This window comes from Stenella coeruleoalba, assembly GCF_951394435.1.
Source record: "Stenella coeruleoalba genome assembly, chromosome: 17".
Lineage (NCBI taxonomy): Eukaryota > Metazoa > Chordata > Mammalia > Artiodactyla > Delphinidae > Stenella > Stenella coeruleoalba.
The window spans coordinates 68111344-68136829 of NC_137163.1; the positions used below are offsets into that span (position 1 = coordinate 68111344).

Sequence of the window (25486 nt, forward strand, 5' to 3'; positions counted from 1 at the left end):
TACCTAAGTGTCCATCGACAGACGAATGGATAAAGAAGATGTGGCACATATATACAATGGAACATTACTCAGCCATAAAAAGAAACGAAATTGAGCTATTTGTAGTGAGGTCGGTGGACCTAGAGTCTGTCATACAGAGTGAAGTAGATCAGAAAGAGAAAAACAAATACCATATGCTAACACAGATATATGGAATCTTAAAAAAAAAAAAGAGTTCTGAAGAACCTAGGGGCAGGACAGGAATAAAGACGCACACGTAGAGAATGGACTTGAGGACACGGGGAGGGGGAAGGGTAAGCTGGGACGAAGTGAAAGAGTGGCATGGACACATATACACTACCAAATGTAAGGTAGATAGCTAGTGGGAAGCAGCCACATAGCACAGGGAGATCAGCTCAGTGCTTTGTGACCACCTAGAGGGGTGGGATAGTGAGGGTGGGAGGGAGGCAAGAGGGAGGGGATATGGGGACATATGTATATGTATAGTTGATTTACTTTGTTATACAGCAGAAACTAACACACCATTGTAAAGCAATTATACTCCAGTAAAGATGTTCAAAAAAAAAAAAAAGATCACCCAGACCATCCCTGGCACAGTGTGGGAGGGGACTCTACAAAGAAGTGAAAATCAAGAGGTAGAGATCATTGGTGGCCATCTTAAAAAGGCTGGCTACCACACGTACTCTGGATACTCTTTCATACTCTTTTCACTTAGCAGTATGTCCTGGAAAGCATTCCATATCGCCCTTAGATCTTCCTCATTCTTCTTTATAGATGCAGAGTACTCGAGCATGTACTATAGTCTATTCAGTCACTCTCCTATGTATTGACATTGGATTATTGCTAATATTTTGTAACCACATATAATAGTTTTGCTGCTTTTTTTCGAAGAAGTGAATGAAATTTTATCACTTTTTAATAGAAGTATAAGTTTTATCGGTTTGACTTGTTCAGCAAATTTTACTACATTCCCTGTACATTCTTGGCACTGTTCTAGTTCTCAATTGTACAGTGCTGGGCAAAATACCAGCACTGTATCACCACTACTTTCAGAATTCTTACAGACATAGAGGGGAAAGATGAATCTTAAATAATCACACAAATAAATATATAACAAATGAGTTATGATAAAGGCTATGAACATGTTTCATGTTATGAGGCATATTAGTTCTGTGCTATGGATAATTAGAAAAGTCAGAAAGGGAAGAGAGAAAATTAAAAAGGCAAGGCAGAATAATTTTCCACATTTGCTAAAATATTCTAAGCTAGAAGTCTAATTCATTCGTATATACAGCTGATAACTTTTCCTCTCCTTCCCAAATAAAATTCACTATAAAGTGTTCAGTTCTAAAATTATTTCAAGAGAAGATGCTAATTTCTTTCTCTGTAACAGTGGTTTTCAACTGGAGGTGGTTTTGCCCCCCAAGCCATATTTGAGACACTTTTGATTGTCATGACTGGGGTGAGTCATAACCTGTAATGGGTTTCTACCCATTAGAGATAGGGATTGGGATGTTGCTAAACTCCCTGCAGTACCCTGGACAACCTCCACCTCCCCCAGCGCGCGCGCGCGCGCGCGCACACACACACACACACACACACACACAAAAACAAAAAAAAAAACAAAAAAAACACAAAGGATTATCTGTTCCAAAGGTCAATGGTTCTGATGTTGAGAAACCCTACTACAAAGTATGAAAGTGTATAGAAAATGTTTAAAGTTAAGTTCCTCTTTTTTCCCAAGGATCTTTCTAGAGTTTATACAACTCTGGAATAAGTAGAAAAAACTAGAATTCAACATTATGCTTGTCTGTAATTCCTAAGCATGTGCTTGCCCTACTAAACCATGGTACGGATTAGCTGAAGTTAGGCTGAGGGTGAGATTGGATTGCAAGTCAAAGGTTCCTCACTGTTAATTTGGAAATGGACTTTCTCATGAATGGCCTAAAGCTTTGAGAAGTCTGAGAAGTTTCTTCTGATTCCAACTGTGTGCAACTAGTCATGCCCATCAGTTTCCTTATCTGTAAAATAAGGGACTTAGATCATTGCAGATTATAAGTCTTTTCGTACCTTTTGGGCATTTAAATCTTTTAATTCAAATTTGTTTTATAAATTCATATGATTAATTCTGATATTTCTGCATAACCTAGAATATTACTAGGAATAGGAAATGTTCATGTTTGACACTGTAAAATATTTATCTTTGTGGAAATTAATTCTGTGAGAATGATTCCTATTAGGTCATGAGGATCAAAAGAGATGTGTCTAAAAGCAATAAAGTGCCAAAAAATGAAACCCTGTGATCTTGATTGTTACTGTTTTTAGCATCTTGTAAGTGAGCCAGTTTTACACGTAGTATTACGTACATAGTAATTTAGGTCTCCTAAAATAAAACTGGAACATTTATAGTTTTTTCATTCTTATTAGATGACTGATTGGGCAGAGGCATTTAAGTACTCGTAATTTTATAAAGTGTAACTATTATTTTTTAATTAAAAGATATTTGGCAAGGTGACATGAGAACATGCTACAGAAAGGTACACACCGAAATGTTCCCTCCCACTCTTGTTTCCAGTTCAGTCATTTCCTAACTTCTACCCCCAAAGGTAACCATTATTACTAGTTTCTTGTGTAAATGTCTAGACTTTGTTTCTATATATATAAGTAAAAATGAATGTGTGTGTATTTTATTTCCCTGTCCACTTTTTTCCTCCCTTAGTGAAGCTTTTATTTGATTTTAGGTAAATCTACTGTTACATTGGCAACAGTCCAATTATCATTCTAAGGTTATTAAAAATTAATTTGTTTTTAATTTTGTTTTGTTTCAGTAATACATTTACATCATTCAAACACCAAAAATAATGACAAGAGGATATAGTGAAAGACTTCCATCTCTGTTCTTGTTTGCCAAATTCCATCCCCCTAAGAAGTAACCACTGTTTCCTGTTGTTCTTCGTTTTCAGTATGTTTTAGTTTTTTATTTCTGATGGACCACAATTTCTAAGCCTAGAGACAAGGTGGCAGCTCCTATGAAGGATTTATAGTTGAGTATAACATTACCCCTCCAAATTTTAAACAACTTATTTTGCTAATATTGGCAATTATTTTCTTTCTTTCCAGTTGCAGGAAGCCAAACAAATGGAAAAAGAAAGGCATCGACAGCATCATCATCTGTTGCAGTCTCCAGTAAGCCATCATGAGCCTGAGTCACCTCAACTTAGATATTTGCCACCTCAGACTGTTGATCATATATCCCAGGAACATGAAGGGGACCTTGATCCCCATTCACATGATGTGGATAAAAGCCTTCAGGATGATACAGAACCTGAAAATGGATCTGATACTTCCAGTGCAGAAAATGAACAGACTGAAGCTGATCAGGCAGCTGCAGCCGAAAGTAATCTTTCTGAGAAGGGGTTGCAGGGGTTGGGAGGTGTGTGTTGGGGGAAGAATGTAGGAGGGCATTTTTGGTAAAGAAACGTGGAAAGGGTGATATGACTTAATGGGTATCAGGCACATTGTGGTAATTGTGGACTTTGTCCATCCTAGGTGATAAAGTTTTCTTAAAATTAGTTCATAGCAAACAGGAGACCTATTTATTTAGTAAAGTTTTCTGGAATGTGACTGAAAATTTTAGGAAATCATTATAAGATCACAAGGTACTATTGTCAAAAAAAAGGACTGAAATTAAATATGAAAAGATATCTTTTGAATAACCACCTGGCATACAAAAATATTTATTTTTATAGCCTGATGTGTAATAATCGATAAGATTTAGATATTCTCTGTGTTTTTTTCTAAGTAAATTTATAAGAAAAAGGTTACAAGATTACAAAAATTAAATTGCATTTATTTATTTTACAAATGTGTTTCTCTAAAAATAATCACGTGCAGTCATTTTTTCCCCAAACGTTATTCTCAGCTTTAGCTGTTCTATAAAACTGCCAGGAAATGAGTTTCTTCCCTTTGTTCCTCCTTAGCTTGGTGTCAAAAAAATGATGGAAATTCTGTTGCCTTTCCAGTGTGGTTTTGTAGAACTAGGATGGTTAGGGCTTAGTTACAATTCATCTGAATTCTGTGTTTTTACTTTACTTTGAGGAAAGACTTCTATAGTATATTTTCAGCTCTTGATTTTTTTCTTTAACCACATCTTTTCCATAACATAACAGTGGTTTGAGCATCAGCAGTGTCATGAATTGGTGCCTTTTTACTCTTTTTAAGAGTACTTTATTTAGCATTTACTTTAAAGGGGACAGTTTTGATAAACCAAGCATTTCTAGTACTCAAGCTAATAATGAATCCATACTGCCTATATGATTTACATTTTTCTAGCCTGCCCTTGCTGAAATTTCCCCTACTTTAACTGTAAGCTTATAAAGGAGCTGTTCAAAGAGCTAATCTATAATAAGGCTGGAACTTTATTTATTCCTCCATTTCTTCATCCGTGCATTCAGCAAATATTGATTTAGCATACTGTGTCCCAGGCACTGTGCTAGGACTTGGCGTTAAAAAAGCTGATGAAGGTGTAGCCATTGCTCTTAGGGTACTCATGGTCTGCCTGGAAGGTCAGGCATGTATAAATGAGGTGTAATGTGATAAATATCCTGCAAGTGGCATGCATAAGATAATTCTGCTGAGGAGAGTTAGGAAGTACTTTTGTAGAGAAAGTGTTGCTTTAGCTGAATCTTGTTTGGATAAGGGAAGGAATTGCCTAGCCAGAAAATTTAGGGAGTTTTCTAACAGAAGAAACAACATAGACCAAGACCCAAGGGGTGGAAGCGTCTACTGTGTAGTAGGTACCACTGTAGGTACCTTTTAAGATACAGCACTATAAATAAGACATAATTCCTGTGGGATAGTCGTGATTTTTAAAGGTGTTTTTCTCTCGACAGCTGATATAAATGAAAATTTTGCTTCTGAGCCGTTGGGTGAGAGTGCGTGGTCTGGAATTAGATTATCTGCTTTGAATCACACCTCTCTCACTTACTGGCTGTGTGACTTTGGACATAAAAGTTAACTTCTATAATCATTTCCCATGTGTAATAAGTATTATTCACGGTTACTCTAATTCTGTTAGATAATTTATAAGAGAATTGACTCGATTTGCTAATCATTTTGTGCACATTTTAGTGACTATATATATTTAGTTATGTTGAAATTGTTAATTTTTAGACTCTTGGTAACTTTAGCCAATTGGAGTGCAGGAATACAAAATTTAAGAAAGATGGAAAGATTGTATGTCAAGACATTTATATGTTTTTACTCCACAGAAGAATCTAAATGCTGTTGTATTTGAATTTTCTATAAAATGAAGTTACTGATTTGGCGTGCTTATTTATCAACTTTCTCCTGTGACATTCAGTATTTTGTAGAATGCAGCGAACAGTAGATTAGGAGCAGTGAACAACAGGGAGGACAGACTTGTGGAAGTCAGAGTTTTACGTAGTGGTCCTTCATAGTGGTGTGAGTTGCGGGGTGTGTGTAGACAGTAGCACCATAAGCTCACATGCAGTCTGAGGCCATTTGCTGTAGGGCAGTGGCTCCCAGAACAGGGACCCAGATCTCAAAGCATCATAAAGTGCCAACTGAGCCTTCCTGAGATATTTTCAGCATTTCAGAAAATCCCGGGGAAACCGTATTTTTATCTGCAAAAGTCACTACAAACTGACTGGGAATATCAAGTTTTATTAGTTTCTTGTGTGTTCAGAAGTTCTGATTGGTAGTTATGTCTGTTTTTGATTAATGTTAAATTGGGAGATGAATTCTTTTTTACTTACTAAATTTAGTTTTACATTGGATATGTGGAGTATGTTGGGGAAAAAATAGTAAGGAAGAGCTCAGATAGCCCAGTCTCTGGTTCTTCAAGGACCTCATTATATTAGAGCACAATGATGAGCTTGTTATTACTGGTGAGCCTAATTAATCAAAACAAGCTTTAATTACATTTAATATTATTTGATCAGTGTGGGACATGTTAGAAATGTTTCATTCAGAACTTTTAAAAGTTTTGGTTCTTAAAGGAATAATCTAGAAAACTCATTTAAGTTGAATAGTCATTTAATAGCTTGTCAAACGAATCATTGTTGAAATTGACTTAATGATAAAACATTTTAAAATATGGTTTGGTTAAAAGTTTTGAAGATTTAACATGTAATTGCTTCTAGTTTCATATATCTGTTTTTTTCTTTTATTCTTAATTTCTTAGATTTTTTTCATTATAAATGTTTAGTAAAAGTTTCCAAAAAACTAAAATACTGTTTTCTTGAATTTTTCTTTTTTAAAGCATTATCTAAAAATGATGTATTATACGATGGCGAAAACCATGACTGTGAGGAAAAGCCACGAGACATTGTGCAGAGCATTGTAGAAGAAATGGTGAACGTCATCGTTGGAGGTAGCATATTTGACTTGAAATTAGTTTATTCTGTCTTATGTTATTTCATGTGACTGTGGGGACTATTTTATAATGTGCAAAACAGAAAAGGCAAAAATTGTGTGTAGAAAAATATTTAAATCTCTTTGATTATAGATGAGTACTTCCTTTTTCTCCAGTTTCAGTTATAATCTGTTTATAAAAACCCACTGTTCCCCACCCCATTAAAAAAAAGGTTGATTACCATTTCATTGTTTGTTTTTATGTTTGCTGGGAGAAGGGCAAGGGTATATTTTCCTTCCTCCTAAACGTGTTAAACTTTATAAACTAGAAAATGTTTAAATTGATTTGGTTTTTAGTATTTTGTATCTTCGGAAAAATCGTGATTTCTTATACCTTTATTATCATGACCCAAGTCATAGCTGATACAGGGGCAGATCCTATCATATGGATTGTATTATAAAAATTTTTTAAAGTTTGATAGGAGTTTCATTCACACTTCTTGTGAACAGTATTATTATAGATAGGATTAGATTTGAGACCAATCCACTGAAGCTTATTTAATTCATGGTATCTTGCACAGGACTAAGCATAGTACCTTGCTACATGTACTTCTAGAAATATGATTAAATGTACAGTGTGGCTCTTGAATGAGAATAGTACTATTTCAGCCATGCCTAATTTCCATTTATAATGTCATTTCTAAGAATATATTTCCTTCTTTAGTACAACACTAGAAGCAAGTATTCATGATTGCATTCTTAATTTTTCATTCATCTTTTCATTCAACGAATACTTAGGAAGCACATACAATTGTATGGCACTGTAAGGAGACACAAACGTTTATCTGAAATAGACCATGCTCTGGAGGAAAGGGGTTCTGGAGTATAGGAATGTAAGATAAGTGTCATTAGAAAGAAATAGCTAAAATCCTATTAAAATTCAAAAAAAGAATGGGTATTTCTGGCTAAAATTATCCAGGAGGGCTTCATGTAGGAGGTGACACTTGAACTTAGACTGTATAGATACTCACGCAGGTATAGGGAGTGGTGTTTGATGTATGGGAAACAGTTAGCTAAACTCTAGAGAGAATGATTTGGGAATTGGCAGGTGGTGCTTTAGCTGAAGTGTAGAGTATGTGGTGTCATATGGTAGAAAATAAGTTTGAAAAAGTAGTTTGGAGCCAACCAATGGATGGTTATAAATTCCAGCTTTAGGATTTTGAACTTCGTTCTAAGAGAGAATAAGTTACCATTGAAGATTTTAGAACTAAGAAATGAAGTAATCAGAATAATGTTTTAAGAAGCTAAGTAGGGAAATATGAAGTCCAGTGAAAGACCAGTGCAGTAATCTAAACCTAAATAGGACAGTAACAGTGGAAATAGAGAGGAAAAAGTGAATGAGAAGTGAGATAATGGAAGTTGAATCAAGAAGAGTTTGCAACTGATTGAAATCTAGGTGAAAGAGAGAATGAAAACTGTGTCAAAAATCCCAAAGATTACCTCAAGATTTGGTGATTCACTAGAAGGACTCATCATATAGTTACACTCACCACTGTGATGTGGTGAGTCAAGGTACAAGGCAAAATCATCAAAGGGAAAAGGCGTATGGGGCAAAGTCTGGAGGAAATCAGGTGGACAATTCCAGGATTCCTCTCCCAGTGAAGTTACATGGGAAACTCTTAATTTCCTCAGGCATTGAATTATGAAGTGCTGTCTAGCAGGGCAGCTCCTTAGAGACTGAGTGCCCCAAGTTTTTGGGGGGAGCCTGTGGTATAGGCACTCTCTATCTGCATATACCAAAATTCCAGATTCCCAGAGGGAAAGCTGGTGTTCCAGTATAAACCACATTATTTGTACAAACTATTGAGGCACAGTGAGCCACTTTTATTGGTTCTGGGAAGAGTGAGAATCCTCCCGAAGTGTAAATTCCAAGGTTCCAGCCAAGAGCCAACTTTGCAAGCAGGCCTTTCTAAGGATAGGCAGTCTCAGGCATGCTATGTTAGCTCTTTTCTGCACAGGCAGTCTCCCAGTTTTTGAGCCTAAATGGGTAAGTGGGTGGTAGTACTATTGGTAGAATTATTGGAGTAGATGTTGGCGTGGGAAAAAAGGTACTAATTTTTATTTTGACATTGCATTTGACCATCAGGTGTGCCATTCATGTGGAAATGTTTATGAAATATATAATGGAAATACAGAACTCTGGCCTAAGAGATAATCAAGGCAGGTGTTATAGGTGGGAGTCATTCTGTTAAAATTAGTACTTGAAGTAGATTACCAAATGGGAAAGTGTAGAGGCTAAAGAAGAGAGCATGGTCTTGGGGAATATGAATTTTTCAAAAAACCATAAACTTATAATAAGGGAAGAAAGAAAGTATTAGGTATCCACACATTCTCTTAAAATTTTATAATGTATATTAGGGGTTGGAAAATAATGTTCCATGAACCAAATTTGGCCCACTACCTATTTTTGTAAATAAAGTTTTATTGGAACACAGCCATGCTTATTTGTTTATGTATTGCTTATAGTGGCTGCCTTTGCACTACAAAAGTAAAGTTGAGTAGTGGCAACAAAGATCATATGGCCAGCAAAGCCTAAAATGGCTACTGTCTGGTCCTTTGCCAGTTTCTAATACATATGAATACAGAGTGTGAAGTGAAAGTTCTTTCATTTTTCTGCTTTTTACTTAGAAAACTTTCAAACCTAGAGAATAGTTCAAGGAACAGTACAGTTAAAACTGTAGGTCCTTTTCTAGATCACTAATTATTAACAGTTTTGCTACATTTGTTTTACTTGTCTTTAAGTAGACCCGTGTGTGTGTTTTGTTTTTGCTGAACCATTTGAAAGTTGGCTATATACAACATGACGCTTTACCCCTAAAATAACTCAGCATATATCTTCTAAGAATAAGGGCATTCTCATACATAACCACAATTCCATTTTCACACCTAAGAAAAGTAACACTCTTTTAAGAATATCTAATATAAATACACTTTAAAGTGTTCCTAGTTGTCCCCAAATGTGTTTCTTATATCCTTTTTTTTCTTTTTCTAGTCCAGGACCCATTCTAGGTACACTTGCTGCATTTGATTATGTCTCTTTGGTCTCGTTAGTTGAGAACAAGTCCTCTTGCCTTTTTTTCCATCTTTCATAACATTTATTTTTAAGAGTGTAATATTGTCTTGCAGAATGTTGCACAGTTTGAATTGATCTGATGATTTCCTAATTTTGATTTAGAGTAAACATACTTGGCAAAAATACTGCATAGGTAATGTTGGTATTTCTTATTACATCATATAAATTGGTGCATAATTAAGTTACCCCCTGTTGGTGATAATGTTTGATCACCTGGTTAAAGATGACCACCAGCTCTCTTCATTGTAAGGGAACATTTTCCCCTTTATAATTAATAAGTAATCTGTGAGTGATACTTTGAGATCATATCAAGATCCATTCACTTACTGGTTTTAAAATCCCTTGATGATCCTTAGATATTACATGGATTGCAATATAGTGATTTCATAATTCTAATATTAATCAACATTTTTATATGGAGAAGAGCACCTCCCTTTATTCAGTGTGTTATAATCCTTTACTGTCATCATTTTTTGTTCCTGATCTGGCCAGTGGGAATCTCTTCAAGCCAGCCCCTGTGTCCTTTTGATGTGATTGCATTGTCTTTGAGCATTTCCTTGTTTTCTGGAACAGTAAGATGTTCTAGGTTCACCTTCAGCTTTCCCTTGTCCCAGCCCTGGAATCAACAAGTTCTTTAGGAGTCCTTATTCTTTTTACTGGGCAATTGTATTTAGAGACCAAGGCCTAGGTACTAGGTATGCTCACTGCTACTGGGGTGTTATTACTTTTAGTCTTTTCCAGTGGACAGAAACAGGAGATATACAATCACAAGATAATCTTATTAGTTCCAATTCACATCCAGCACCACAAGGTTTCTCTTCATCTTCCTGCATTTCATTCTTGTGTTTCTTTTTCCACAGTGAAAACCTAAATTTGCAGAAACAGTGTGCCATTACCAAGAACAAGCTGATTAATTAAAGTTCAGATTTCTTTGCAATCATATGTGTCCTTAGAATATATTTTACTAAGGATGAAGAGAGTACTGTGTTCAGAAGTTACTTGTATTAACTATTTTTATTGATTTAACTTTTTAAATTGAAGAACATTTACATGATTCAAAGTAAAAATTATATAAAATACTTAGAGAACTCTTCCTTCCATTTCTCCCCTTGCTGACCTGCCTTATAGGTAACGACTTTCATAAGCTTGTAGTTTATAACAGCAGTCCCTAACCTTTTTGGGACTGGTTTCATAGAAGACAATTTTTCCACGGACCGGGACAGGGGGATGGTTTCGGATGATTCAAGCGCATTACATTTATTGCTCACTTTATTTCTATTATTATTATTTTATTGATTGATTGCTGCGTTGGGTCTTCGTTGCTGCACGTGGGCTTTCTCTAGTTGAGGCGAGCGGGGCTACTCTTCGTTGCGGTGCATGGGCTTCTCATTGTGGTGGCTTCTCTTGTTGCAGAGCACAGGCTCTAGGTGCTCAGGCTTCAGTAGGTGTGGCACACGGGCTCAGTAGTTGTGGTACACGGGCTTAGTTCCTCCGCGGCATGTGGGATCTTCCGGACCAGGGCTCGAACCTGTGTCCCTTGCATTGGCAGGCGGATTCTTAACCACTGCGCCACCAGGGAAGTCCTATTTCTATTATTATTACGTTGTAATATATAATGAAATAATTATACAGCTCGCCATATTGCAGAATCAGTGGGAGCCCTGAGCTTGTTCTCACTTGCCACTCACTGATAGGGTTTTGATATGAGTTTGTAAGCAATTAATTCGTTATGGTCTCTGTGCAGTCAAACCTCTCTGCTAATGATAATCTATTTGTAGCCACTCCCCAGTGCTAGCATCACTGCCTCAGCTCCATGTCAGATCGTCAGGCATTAGATTCTCATAAGGAGCTTGCAACTTAGATCCCTCACATGCGCAGTTCACGGTAGGGTTCGCGCTCCTATGAGAATCTAACGCTGCCGCTGATCTGACAGGAGGCAGAGCTCAGGCAGTAACGCGAGCGATGGGGAGCGGCTGTAAATACAGATGAAGCTTCGCTCGCTCACCCACCACTCACCTCGTGCCGTGTGGCCTGGGGTGTTGTGGGGGGCAGTGTTGGGGACCCCAGGTTTATAGTGTGTGTGTGTGTGTGTTTCCCCAGAGAAGTAAGCAAATACTTATGATTATTTCTCTTTCTTTTTGATAGAACACTGTATATCTTCTGTGTCTTCCCCTTTTTTCACCTAATATGTACTAGAAATCCCTCTATTTCAGTTGATAGAGATTTCTCTTAATCTTTTTTCTTTTGGCTGTCTGCATAATACTCTATTATGTGGGTATATGTTTATTCAGCCAGTCCTCTGCTGACAGGAACTTTGGTTGTTTCCAGTATTTTGCTATTACAAATAAAGCTGCAGTGAATAACCATGTATATCTGTATTCATATTTGTGGAGATTGATCCTCTGGGCAAATTCAAAGAGGTAATATTACTAGGTCAAGTGGTAAATGAATGTGAAGGTATGTTAGCTTTTGCTGAATTTCTCTTCATAAGTGTTGTATTGTTTTGCACTCTTACTTGCAACATACAAGAGTGCCTTTTTCTCCAAGCTCCCAGTGGAGTTTACGGTTTTGAATTTTTGCCAGCCTGACAGGTGAAAATTGTATCTTACTTTGGTTTTAATTTGCATTTCTCCACGAGTGAAATTAAATATCTTGTTGTGTTTGAGGGCCATTGTATATCTTTTTTAGGGAGTCATTATTCATGTCTTTTGTTCATTCTGTCAGGTTTTTATCCTTTTTCCCTTATAATTTCAGAGAATCCTTTTATATTAGGATTCTGTGATATATTTTACAAATATTTTCTCTCAGTTCCTTATTTGCCCAAGTCTTCTGACCTTGATATGTTTTTTGCTCTTTAAAAAGTTTTTTTAATAACATTTTTCATGCATGTCTGTAATGCATATATTTGAATATAAATGGGAACATACTGTACTTACTGCTTCATAATCTGCTGTTGTCACATACTAAATTATAGTTTTCCTTTCATGTCATATTGTACTTAATTATATTGGTGGTCCATAATTTATTTAAATAACCTCCTATTAATACTAGCATTTAGGTTGTTTACTAGTTTTTGCTTTGCATGGCTCTCATGGAGCATTCATATTATAGATATCATTTTGCACTTTTCTTTAGGGTAAGGAATACTTGACCAAGATGTATGAACATTTAAAATTTATATACAGTGCTTTGTTTAACATCACTTTAATAGATGGACTATATCTTATTGTTTTAATTTATGTTTCTTTGATTATTTGCATGGTAAAAACATAGGAAGCAGTCATTATTTTTGTAGGTCAAATACTGGCAATTTCATGTGGTGCAGCTGAGTGTCTATGGGCTATTTATACTTTTCTGAATTCCCTATTCCTATCTTTTGCCCATTTTTCCATTCAGTTTTTTTGGTTTTTGTTCTTTTTTTGTATTTCATCTTTATTGGAGTATAATTGCTTTACAGTGTTGTGTTAGTTTCTGCTGTACAACAAAGTGAATCAGCTGTATGTATACATATATCTCCATATCCCCTCCCTCTTGATGGGTTTTTGTTCCTTAATTCAAGATTTCTTCATCTTAAGAAATTAGCCCTTGTTCATTGTATTATAAATATTTTTTCCCCAGTCTTTGTGTTGTTTTGTTTCCCTTTGCTTCTGTTGTTACTGTTCTCAGCAGATATTTGACCATACCTAAAAAATTTAACAAATAAAGCCTTTTTCTTTGTGATTTTGTTTTTGTCTTGCTTAGAATGGATTTTACCACCCTAAGATTATAAAAATATTCTACCATACCATGTTTTTCTAATACTTTTGTTTTCATTTTTTTAATTTAAATTTTTAATTCATCTGAAATTTATTTTTCCGTTTGGTATGAGATTAGATAGCTAGTTATAACCTAGAATAATACTTTCTTTCCTAAATTAATTTGAAATCCCACTTTTATCCAAAATGGTTGTGTTGGAGTTTTCTGTACAGTCACATTGAGCTGTTTATTCTTATCCAGTGTTGAATTCTTTAAAATATTTTAAATTTATTGTATATGTTGATCTTTATAGTGCAAGTCCCTCCCCATCAGTTTTTTATACATTTCATTAAATGTATACACGAAGTTTAGAACCAGTTCATTCAGTTCAAAAAGTAAGTTTATTTAGTAATTGTTTCTAAATGTTTTTCATTTGGTTATCTTGGGTTTTCTAGGTGAGTAATGATATTTTATCTTTGTTTCTTCCTTTATAATATTTACGCTTCATTTTTGGTCTCTCAGTTTTGTTATATAACATTAGTTTGAACCTCAAGAAAATGTTGAGTAGGGTTAATGGTGGCAAGAATCCTCATTTGTTTTTAACATTATTGCTGTATTTCACCCGTAAGTTTGATGATTGCTTTTGTGTTTTGGAGGATACTCTTTATCAAGTTCAGTAAGTTTTCTGTATTTCTAGTTTATTAAAAGATACTTTTTATCTTTTTGTGTGTGTGCCTGGGTGTGATTTTACTTTTGTTTTTTAAATCAGGACTAGCTGTTGAATTCTTTTCATAACTTTTCATCATTCTAGTGATTTTTCTATTATGTTTTTAGCTATTAATTCTCCTCTTTCTTTCCATTCTTCCCTTCCACATCACACACTACAGTTGTTGAGTATTTTTCATCATATCCTTTATTGCTCTGACAGTCTTTCCTAATTTCCATCATTTTGTCTTATGATTCTGCATTCAGAGAAAATGTTACAAGGGGCTTTCCAATACTTTATTCATTAATGTCCATTCTACTGCTTTTCCCAGTGTATGTTTTTTCTTTCAGTAATTTTGTTTTTGTCTCCAAGAACCCCTATTTTTTCTTGAGCTCCCTTTTTTCATAGCGCTTTGCGCTTTTTTTTTTTTTTTTTTTTGCGATACATGGGCCTCTCACTGTTGTGGCCTCTCCCGTTGCAGAGCACAGGCTCCGGACGCGCAGGCCCATCGGCCATGGCTCATGGGCCCAGCCGCTCTGTGGCACGTGGGATCCTCCTGGACCGGGGCACGAACCTGTGTCCCCTGCATCGGCAGGCGGACTCTCACCCACTGCGCCACCAGGGAAGCCCCTGCTCCTATTTATTGACGCAGTATTCTTTCACACATCTCTGGGAGTACCAATTAAAATTGTTCCAGCTGTAAAATGTTTCACCGGGAAACCATTTGCTCAGATTGCTGACCTTTGTCCGTCCTTTTGAGCGTAGACTTTACATTTCTGTCTGTTTAAAGAATAGAAAGACCAGATTTGATCAGTATATAAAGAGCTTTCTCAGTAATTCTGTGCACTGCTTTTCCATTTCTCATGAGGCTTTCCTCTCCAGAGTCTGCCAGGTGACTGCCGTCCAAAGGCAGACCTTATTTCCCAGCTGAGAACTTAACTAAAAGAAGCAGATGCCTCCCTTGAGCAGAGGGGGATCCTGGTGATCCTTGGGCTGTGTTGTAAGCACACACTGAAGCCATGTGAAGCTTGGGATAAATGCTGTTTCAACGTTTTATATATTCTAGCCTCGGGGTCAGGAGTGGGGGGAGCGTTCTTCAAACTTGGTTTGTTCCCATTCTCCCAGCCTTTGCCAGGAAATCTTAGGCTGCCTTCATTCAGTTAGGGCTTTATTTAGCATTAGTTAAGTAGAAACAGGTGGGTAGAGTGGAAGCCTAGAACCTGAGATTTCACTGCTGTACTAGCTTGCTCAGTGTTTATTGCAGCACTGTCTCTTCTCCCTTAGCTGGGACGCTGCTCTCTCCCTTCCTACCCTACTTCTTAGGTTAAGACACCTACCAAGCAAATCCTCCACTTTAATTAACAGGCTGCACTCAGATACATTCTAGATGATCGTGGCTGCTGACAGCTCTGTTGGTAGACGTTGGCCTGGTTTCCCAAGCTCTCTTCCCTCCTACCCCATAGCCCTTGGCATTCTGTCTAGGCTTGGGAGTATATTGGAACCCACATGGTACAATTCAGCCACTTCTCAGGTAGCTCTGTCCTCTGCATGTGTTCAGTCACAGGCATCTGAACATTATTGGCTTTTCCCTTCTTCCTCCATCCGAACCTTTTGTTGTTGTTGTTGTTGTTGTTGTTCATGCTGCGTGGCTTATGGGATCTTAGTTCTCCAACCAGGGATTGAACCCAGGCCATGGCAGTGAAAGCACCGAGTCCTAACCACTGGACCGCCAGGGAATTCCCATGAACTTATCTTAATTTTTAGAAATTTCTTCAAGATTTTGGTCTATTGATTATATCCTCCTTAGTTTTCCAGTGCTACTAAAGGCTATTTCTCTTGTTTATATTTTTTCCCTTGTAGTTTCAGTGGAATTTGTGAAAGAAGAAGGTAAATTAGTGGGCTCAGCTCACCACCTTGTAAACAGAAGTCTGCACTTAAGTTTAGGGGACAATTAGAGGGAGAATTAGAGGGAAAAAACATAGAGAATAATAATATCTAACTGTTAAGTACTTTCTTTGTATCCCCAATGATTTTAAGTGCTTTACTTGTGTTTACTCAATCCTCCCCAAACTCTGGGATGTTTAGGTACTGTTATGATTCTCTTTTTTACAAATGAGGAAATTGAGGCACTGAGATTAAGCTAACCTGTAAGAAGTGGTAAAGACTCCAACCCAAAGATGTCTGGCTTCAAAGCCTGAAAATAAAATAAGAGAATGTTTTCAATTCGTTTCAGAAATTTCCTAAGAAGGAAAGTATTATCAATGAATATTAATTATTTCTTTAGAAATTTGATTTAGAAAAGAAAAATGGACAGTAGCTGATGTGTGGTAGGAGTTGCAGGAAAGTTATGTCTTTATAGTGAAAAGATGTGAGTGTGTTAGTTGAGTATTGGGGAAGATCCAGTCATGTGCACAAATTGAAAATGTAATGTTTCAAGAAAGTATCCAGGGGAGAAGGACACTACCTAAGGCAAGAAGAGGTAGATTTGAGGGTGAATGAATGATTCATCTTAGAAATGTGAAGGAATATTTTTTCCCTGAAATGAGAGGGAAGATAAAGATGATTGTTGGTGTTAAGGAATTTTATAGTGGGTGAGGAAGAGTAAGGAAGCCTGTGTTAAATTATCTGCGTAGCTTAAGTAGAAGGCGGAAGTTGTTTATTAAGGGAAGGTGGAGGAGGGGCAGTGGAAAGAGATGTAATTGAGTACAGAGAAAAAGGTTGGGAGTAAGTGCTTTGGGGAACAATCATCAGTTTCTGATAATCATTATTAAATTTTTGTGACTTCTTCCAGAGAGTTCTTTACATATATATAAGCATTCTTTACATATATATAGAAAGCTTTAATAGTATTTAGTGTGTCAGACATTAGCGTATTACCAGGTACACTCCTTTCATTACTCAAATCAGTTAAAAAATTGGGCACATGTTACCAGTTAGCAGCAAAATTAATAATAGCTACTACCCCTTATTGAGAACCAATTGTGTTCTTTATGTACTGTGCCTGTGTGTGTGTTTTGGTGATTCCATATAGACATTATTATCTTTGTTGCTTATGAAGAAGGTGAAATAACTTCTCCAGTTAAGTGGTAGAGACATGATTAAAACAGCAGGGGTCTTTCATATTCTAAAATCTGTGCTCCTTCTAGTACATTGTATTTCCCTCATGCTAGCCTGTAATTTCTTTTACTTGGCAGCATGAGAGGAGCAGTTTCCTGCCAGATAGCTACTGAGTTATGGCCACAGACATGTATGTGTTCCTTTTTCTTTCTTTAGTTCATATTCTTTTCCATTATGGTTTATTACAGGATATTGAATATAGTTCCCTGTGCTTTACAGTAGTACCTTGTTGTTTATCCATTCTATGTATAATAGTTCACATCTGCTAATCCCAAACTCCCAATCCCTTCCTCCCCCATTCTCCCATCTCCTTGACAACCATAGTTTGTTCTCTGTCTGTGAGTCTGTTTCTGTTTCGTAGATAAGTTCATTTGTGTCATGTTTTAGATTCCACATACAAGTGATATCATGTGGTATTTTTCTTTCTCTTTCTGACTTACTTCATTTAGTATGATAATCTCTAGGTCCATCCATGTTGCTTCAAATTTCATTTTTTGTTATGACTGAATAGTATTCCATCGTGTTTCTATATGTGTATATCAATCACATCTTCTTTATCCATTCATCTGTCTATTGACATTTAGATTGTTTCCATATCTTGGCTACTGTAAATAGTGCTGCTATGAAGTTTTCTTTTTTAAAGTAACATACATTACACCTAGAGTAGTTCTGAAACTTGGTATTGTTTGCATTGTCTATGTTTGTCCTACTAGAAGTCATTTATTTCTGTGTATATTAATCACAAGTAAGATTACTCAGAGTGACATACTGAAGAATATTCACAGCCATTATTTCCATAGTTGTGTTCCAAAGAATATATGTTATTAGAGGTATTAGTAGGTATTCTAAAAAGGGGGTTGGGATCTCATGGTAAAATAAATTTTGGAAACACTGTGTATTGTATATCCCCTTTGGAGAACTCAGTGCGTATTAGCAAATTAAAGGCTGTGATAAAGATACCTATTTTCCATCATTTCCCAAACTTATTTGAAAATGGGATTTTTTTGAAGAATTTCTTTTAATATCTTAAGGCATTAGCATTCATTAGGACTCAGTTTAGTAAATGCTAATATAGACTAAAAGTAAGCTTCTGTTTCAGCACATTCTGTTAGCCTTTCATCAGCTGAGTGTGTTCCATTGCCAGAGCTACTTAAGGATCATGTTTGGATATATTCCAAATGCATACTTACTAGTAAGTATGCTAACCTTTAAATGGTGCCAATACATCTTACTTCACATTGCTTTTCTGCCACTGTTTCATTTTAAATAGTGTATGCTTTTTCAGTGCACTTCAGTTAAGTTAAATATGTTTGCATGTTTTTTCTTCTTACCGTTTTAGATATGGGAGAAAGGGCTACCATAAATGCAAGTGCAGATGGCAACATTGGAACCATAGAGGATGGTAGTGACACTGAAAATATTCAAGCAAATGGAATTCCAGGAACACCAATTTCCGTTGCATACACACCGTCCTTACCTGATGACAGATTGTCTGTCTCTTCCAATGATACTCAGGTATAAATAGAGGAAAAATCCTCTTAATCTTACAAATTGATAGGCTGCTACCAACACCTTGTGGTGAATATATCCAGTTGATAATGCTGGCTGATTTCAGTTTGAGGAAATAAAAAGTTGTGGTTTTTTTCCCATTGATATAAATCCAGAGCAGTTTATTCCCTTAAAATATTGATAGCTATATTTCCAACTCTAAGGTGTGTCTCATATGTGTTCACATCTTTCCTCCTCCCCCATTGAAATTACATTTAAAAAGAACATTCTTATCACATATTTATAGGATAATTCTAGTATACTAGGAAGGGAAAGAGCTTCTGGAGATCTGGAGAACTTCGTCTTACCTTTGCTCAGGGTACAATAAAATCCATACTGTGGTAGTGATAGGGTCCTCCTCATCCTTCCTACCCTGTATTTTGTGTATTTTTTCCTTATCTTTTCAGATAAGGGAGTCCTACCCTAAATCATTGCCCCATACATAGGGGTAAGTTTTCCGGGCCTTGCTGACCTTTATCAGTTAATAACTTTTAAATGTTGCCTTAACAGTCTCCATTGTCTTATGTCTATCTGCGCAGAGTAGATAAAAAATAAAATAGGACAAAAACATAAAACACCTAGTGACAGGTAGTGGAAAGCGTAGTTTAGGCCATAAATGGGTAAATTTTAAGAGTTTGGTGGCATATTTTAAAAGAATGCATTTTTTAAGGTATTTATTGTTGGGGATGGGAGTGGCATGTCACAATAAAGAAAAACAATATGGCAAATTCCTCATCTAGTTTTCCTTCCAGTAGAACCCCACATATAACTGAATCGAATAAAATATATAGAAGGCTGAAATGATTTGCACTGGCAGATACCTTTATTTACATGGTGTGTTCACTTGTTTAGGAATCTGGAAATTCTTCAGGACCTTCACCTGGTGCTAAGTTTTCCCACATTTTACAAAAGGATGCCTTTCTAGTATTCAGGTCATTGTGTAAACTGTCAATGAAACCACTGTCGGATGGACCGCCAGATCCAAAGTAAGTCCTCAGCTGTTCTGCCTGACAGATGCAGCTTTTTAATCTTGAGCCTTACTGTAAAATAGTCTTTGGGTTTTCTTTTGTTTTTGTCTTTTAGGACCTTCAAAAATACTTTGGGGGGTTATTTTACTTTTTAAAACATGTACTAAAGAACAGTGAGTTTCAAAATTGCTAGAGTAGATACCTTATACTATCTTCCAAAAGCACACCAACAGCATTATAGAATTGTGCCTGGTGCATAGTAGGTGCTCATCAAGTATTGAATGATTAAATGAATTATTATTTTAATATTGTAAGTAACATTGGTACTAATGTAGCCCTTTACATGTAGCCTCATGCTAGGCTTCTGAAAGCTACTACTTGAAAGATAATAAAACCTAAGAGAAATAAATCTTAAAAGTCATAATGAAAGATAATAATATATTCATTAAGGTCTGAAAAAATGCCCTAAGATGAAAACTTTCTCCCGTGGGGGAGCAGGAAATACTTTATAGGAGTCACTCATCTGCTTCCCATCAATTATATTAGTCTAAACGGTAGGTAAGTGCCATTTTTTAAGTCATAAATTGTCATATATTTTCTGTGTAAATGATTCCAATGCAAGTACTTCCTGCTCGAGGTTGAGTTTGGGATTTATTAAAGAGCCCTGCTCCTCTGATGTTGCAGCATCATGTATTATATAGCATGTCAGTTTTAGGAGAACTTTCTGGAGAAAGTCAGCTTGGAGAGGCCTGAGTGACTTTGAGAAAGGGATATTGAAATAGGGGGAAATTCATTTTTAAAACCCTAGAGCATTTCAGTTTCTAAGTGTCAACTGAGAAGGAAGACTGGAGACAGTTACAATAAAAACTTTATAAATTTTGGGAAACCACATTTGTTATACTTTCTACAGTTTTGTTTTGTCACATTGTACTGATTCAGTGAGAAACATCTTTTAGGCCCAGAAGCCTGAAACTCTTTATCTTTTTAGCCCCAAACCCTGAGAGTCAGAAATATTTTGAAAATACAAACGCTACAGAAACAGGATTAAGGTTGTTCGAATTACAATATAAACTTGATTATAGCCTATATATTTTATACGAATATATTTGAAATTTTTTCAGTTTCTTAGTTTCATTATGGGGGGGGAATGACAATTTTGACCTATCATTCTGGATTGATGAAGACCTAATTTAAGGAGAAAATAACTTTAGAATTTGGTGCTAGTGCTGAAAGCCATTTTTCCCATGATTTAAAAATGTTGGTGACCTTAAAAGCCTCAGATGTTTAGCTTTCCCAAATCAGACCTTTAATATTACAAAAGATTATTGTGACGAATAATGTAAATTATCCTCTACGTAGTGGCCTTAAGTCAGAGATATTAGGAAATTTTGTTTCAACGTAAAGAAAACCTTCTCGACCACCAGTCATTAAATATTGGAATGGAATTCTGAAAGAGATCAAATTTTCCACCCCTAGAAACTGTCCTTTTTCCAGAATATATGGTTTTCTATCCTGAATGATTGTTTTGCCAAAATTAATGATCTTTTGTAGTTATACGATTTCCTTTTTGTCTTTGCTTCTCTTTATATTTTGTGGCCTTGCTAAGATGATGATCCAGGAAATGTTCTTTAAGCTTAAATCGTAATTTGAAACTACCCCACAAAAAAACTGCAGACCTGTAATGTCCAGCTTCTTTTGCCTGTCAGAAGTATACTTTATTGTGTTATCAAACAATCTTTGACCATCTCTTCATTGATTAATGCCCTATTCATAGTAGATACTTAATGTTTAGATGAGTGCATGAATAAATCCGTTAATTATTTTGAGCACATACTAACGAGGCATTTTGTTGGATGCTGTGGATACAAAGATAAAATATACTTATAAGAAAACTCATGCGTTGGTGAATGATAAGCTGCGGGTTTTAGTTTCTATTGGAACTGAGCAAAAAGGGTGATAAATGTGAGGTAGACTAAGGAAGTAGCAGTAGTGGATAAGCCTTGGAAGGCCTCAACGTGAAGGGGGAGTACCTGGCCCACTCCATATTTTCCTATAGCTAGTATTCAAAGTCTTATTCCCACTGTTTCTAACTTGAGTTATCTAAGGTTTTTTTGTTTGTTTGTTTTGTAATACTGCATTTGCTGCACGTACGTATTCTTAGATTCAGAGGCATAGGCATCTTGGAAACATGACTGTGTATTAATGGTATTATTGGTTCCAGTTTTATTTCAAAGATGGCAGTATTTTTTGTGATTCCTATTTACCTAAAATTAAATATTCCTTGTTAGAGTTTTAGGTCCTTGAATCACTTGACACTTAAAACCATAAAATTTCTAAGGTAGAAATCAAGAGCAATTAAGTTTACTATGTGGTGTAAATGTGACTGAGTACAATTTGGAATAAATTAAAAAAAGAACCAATGGCTAGAGCATTTAGATGTGTTCTGCATTTGAAAAGTTGCCTGGGATCAATCTCCTTGGTCTCTTGGGCTTAAAAAACCTGTTTCAATGGGAGAAAAATGGTATTTGTGAAATCTGATCATTAAACTTCTAGATAGTGATCAGAAATGTGGCACAGTATATTGATTAGAAAAATGCCATTTTCAATTTAAGCTTAAATGTGTTTTTCAGCTTTTCATTATATAAAAATACGTATTTAGAATAAATGGGTAAGCTACCAAGAGGTACAAGTATTCTAAAAGCCTCTTTGTATGTATTTTTTAAAAAAAGAGTTTTCGATGGTTACAGAAAAAGTAAGCTTGAAGCAATGCTTTAATTTGGTAATGCACCAAAACTTTTTATTAGTGTTTAGGATTTTTGAGTAGCATAACTAGGAAAAAAGTACATTGGAACCTATTTATACTAAATATGGCCCTTAATCTGAGAAGTTCATGTTGATTTCTAAAAAGTGAAATATACTTGCGAAAGAAAGGAACAAGGCATAAATCTTTAAAATTTCTTTTCTTGTTCAAAGGAACAGTAGGTTGATGTTAAATATGTGTGAGTGATTGTTTTCCCATTTAAAAAGTTCATGAAATTAAGTGGTAGAAGGAGAACATCAGTGGAACTACCCATTATTAGTGGCCAAGCTTATTTATGTACTGTACCTTCTTATTTATGTTGCAGAGTTTTCTGTTTCTTTCCATGTAAAGGTTTGTGAAATTATGTGGTACAGGAAATATCTTTGGAACAACCTATTATTACCATAATGCTAAACTTGTCCATATACTGTGCCTTCTTTTTTATATTTTAGGTCTCATGAGTTACGATCCAAGATTCTTTCATTGCAGTTACTTCTATCCATTCTGCAGAATGCAGGACCTATTTTCAGGACAAATGAGATGTTTATTAATGCTATTAAGCAGTATCTGTGTGTTGCACTCTCAAAAAATGGAGTTTCTTCTGTTCCAGAGGTTTTTGAGCTTTCCCTTTCCATATTTCTTACTTTGTTGTCAAACTTCAAGACGCATCTGAAGATGCAGATTGAGGTATGTTCTGCATTTAAGCATTGTTGGCTATTCATCTGTTTTCATGTTAAATCATGTTTTAATACACCGGAAAGTTTTTTAGAATGTGAAATAATATTTGTGTATTATCATGTAACATGTGCCTACAAAGTACTACTAAGCACTAGGTAAGCGCTAAGAATGCAAAATCAAATTAAGACATAAGCTCCTGCCTTCAAGGAATGTATAATAAGTAGTTCCATGAATGATTTTAATTGTCTTGAATTAATTTGGTCCTCACAATAATTTTGCCATTGTGTATGTGATATGTAATAGTGAACTTGGTTATCTTAAAAGAAAGCTCTAAATAAATACTTTGTCTGCATGGTTTTAAGCCATTTAAGTTTTTGGTACTTTAAAGAGGTGATCAAGAAGAATTATATTTTAGGAGTTATATTTTAGGACATTTGAAATTTTAACTTTTATATTTTTTCCCAATATATCTGTTATTATTATATTCCTAAAGTTTTCTCTCAACATCTTTGGAACTAGAATAACAGTTATGTCATTCTAAAATATTTCCAGAGCCTTAGCAAAATGAAATTAGGGAATCTCCCAACCATGTACGCATGTATTGTGCAAGTGTACCGTTTCTTGGTCTTTTGTTTTTACCTTCAAATAATTCAGTATTTAAGAACAGTACTTTGTTTTACTGATTGAATGGATTTTTTTTCCAGCTTGTTCTTTGTTAAAATATTGTTTTGATTGGGACATGGTATATTTTAGAAATACTTCTATGCTAGTCAACTTTTGCCTTTATATTATGTTTGATATGATGTGCAGGTTACGTTTTAATTTTTATATTTAATCCTAACTCAAGACTAAGAATTCATTAGCTCACAGGAAGGATAAATCATTATTTTCCCAGAGTTTTGATATTATCCTTTATTATAAAGGTTCTACAGTATCTATTAAAATTCATGTGGAACATTATTATGGGAATGAGACAGAATAAGGTCTTGGTATTTTAAGTGAAAATTTTTAAAATTTGGGTCATATTTTTGGACAGGAAACAATTTCTGGTGCATATATGTTGTCAAGTTTTAGAAGTTTGCCATATGTGTGTTAAAATAATGCAAGGCAAAACTAGGAAGTTACTATTTTTAGATAGTTTTTTCTCATTATCTTCAGGAACTACAAATAAAAGAGACTTTAAAATAAAAACTTCTGGAACTTTTGCTTCTGTAACAAGCCAGAAGTGTTTCATTCGATGATGAGACATTTAAATTGACATTAGAGAATTTTGGAAGACTTTGTGCATTCAATTACTTCTCTGAGACTCTCCTTCTTTAAGTACTATTTAGATGACTGTGTGAAGTATAAATTCTTATGGAACCAGATATCATAAAAATCATTTAAGTTGTGATTACTATTTCTGTAAAGTAAATTTGATATACAAAAATTTTGTAAGCATGAATTTAAAGGGAAATACTTCTAAGAAATTTCTTGTCCATAGATGGTAGATTTTCATTAAAATTGTTGTAGTAATATTCTGTTTTTTTTAAAGAGATCAGGTTTATTTCAACCTCCATTGTCCCTTATGGGGAGATTATGAGGATAAAACAAGGTAAATATAGATATGCTTTCGAAAGTACTGAACATATTCAAATGCAAGATGAGCTGTGTTCCACTTGGAGGAAACCCAACATATGAAAACCTAAATTTGCAAAACAAAATTGAGATTGTTGTTGTGTGAAGATTCATCTTATGAGAATGAATCTTAGAGTTTTTATAATGCAGTTTTTCCTTGGGTATTAACTTATATATCTATTTCAGAAAATACAGTGTATACACACTTTTTCAAGAGAAATTATGTGAAGACAAAGTGCTTATGATAGAACTGTTATTTTACATGTATTACATGATAGGTGCTCTATAACTCTTTAGAATTTTGGTTTTTCTTAGAGCCCCTGTTGATAGGCATGGTGTCTTAAATTACTATAATAGGCTTTTGCATATTAGTTCAGTTTGATAACCTGTAGACAGTAGCTAAAGGGTTTTTTCCCCCCTCTTTCTCCAAATATGTGTTTTTTTTATTTATCCCATAAATCAGAGAGCTTCAAACTCTTGATCCACGGCACCATTAGAGTTTCTGATCTTTTCATGGTGTACTTTACTCCAGAAGAAATACCTAACAGTTCCATTTATTAAGCAGTTAGGTCCAAACAACTTAACAAGTATTTTTCTTAACAATGAAGTCTGCTTTTGGGGGCAGGGGGTGGGGGGAGGGGATGAAGCACACATAAATTGAAAGAAAAAATGTTTTTCTTTCATTTATAAATAGTCAACAGTTACTACTGGAATGTATGAGCCTATAGGACACTGCAAACTTCTCAGATTTTGAAATCAAATTGGACATTACCACCCTCATTTCCTTCATTGATTTGCATGCAGTACCT

At 35.4% G+C, this 25486-nt stretch overlaps 1 protein-coding gene across 2 annotated transcripts in view; it reads left to right on the forward strand.

Annotated features, from left to right (window-relative positions):
- ARFGEF1 (ARF guanine nucleotide exchange factor 1) overlaps positions 1–25486 on the forward strand; it is a 137502-nt gene that overhangs the window by 57925 nt on the left and 54091 nt on the right. For both annotated transcript variants that reach the window (XM_079902340.1, XM_079902341.1), the window contains exons 6-10: positions 3121–3397; positions 6284–6394; positions 18406–18581; positions 19467–19600; positions 22835–23069. In XM_079902340.1, the coding sequence (XP_079758466.1) occupies positions 3121–3397; positions 6284–6394; positions 18406–18581; positions 19467–19600; positions 22835–23069 (933 nt within the window). The remainder of the gene's footprint in view (positions 1–3120; positions 3398–6283; positions 6395–18405; positions 18582–19466; positions 19601–22834; positions 23070–25486) is intronic.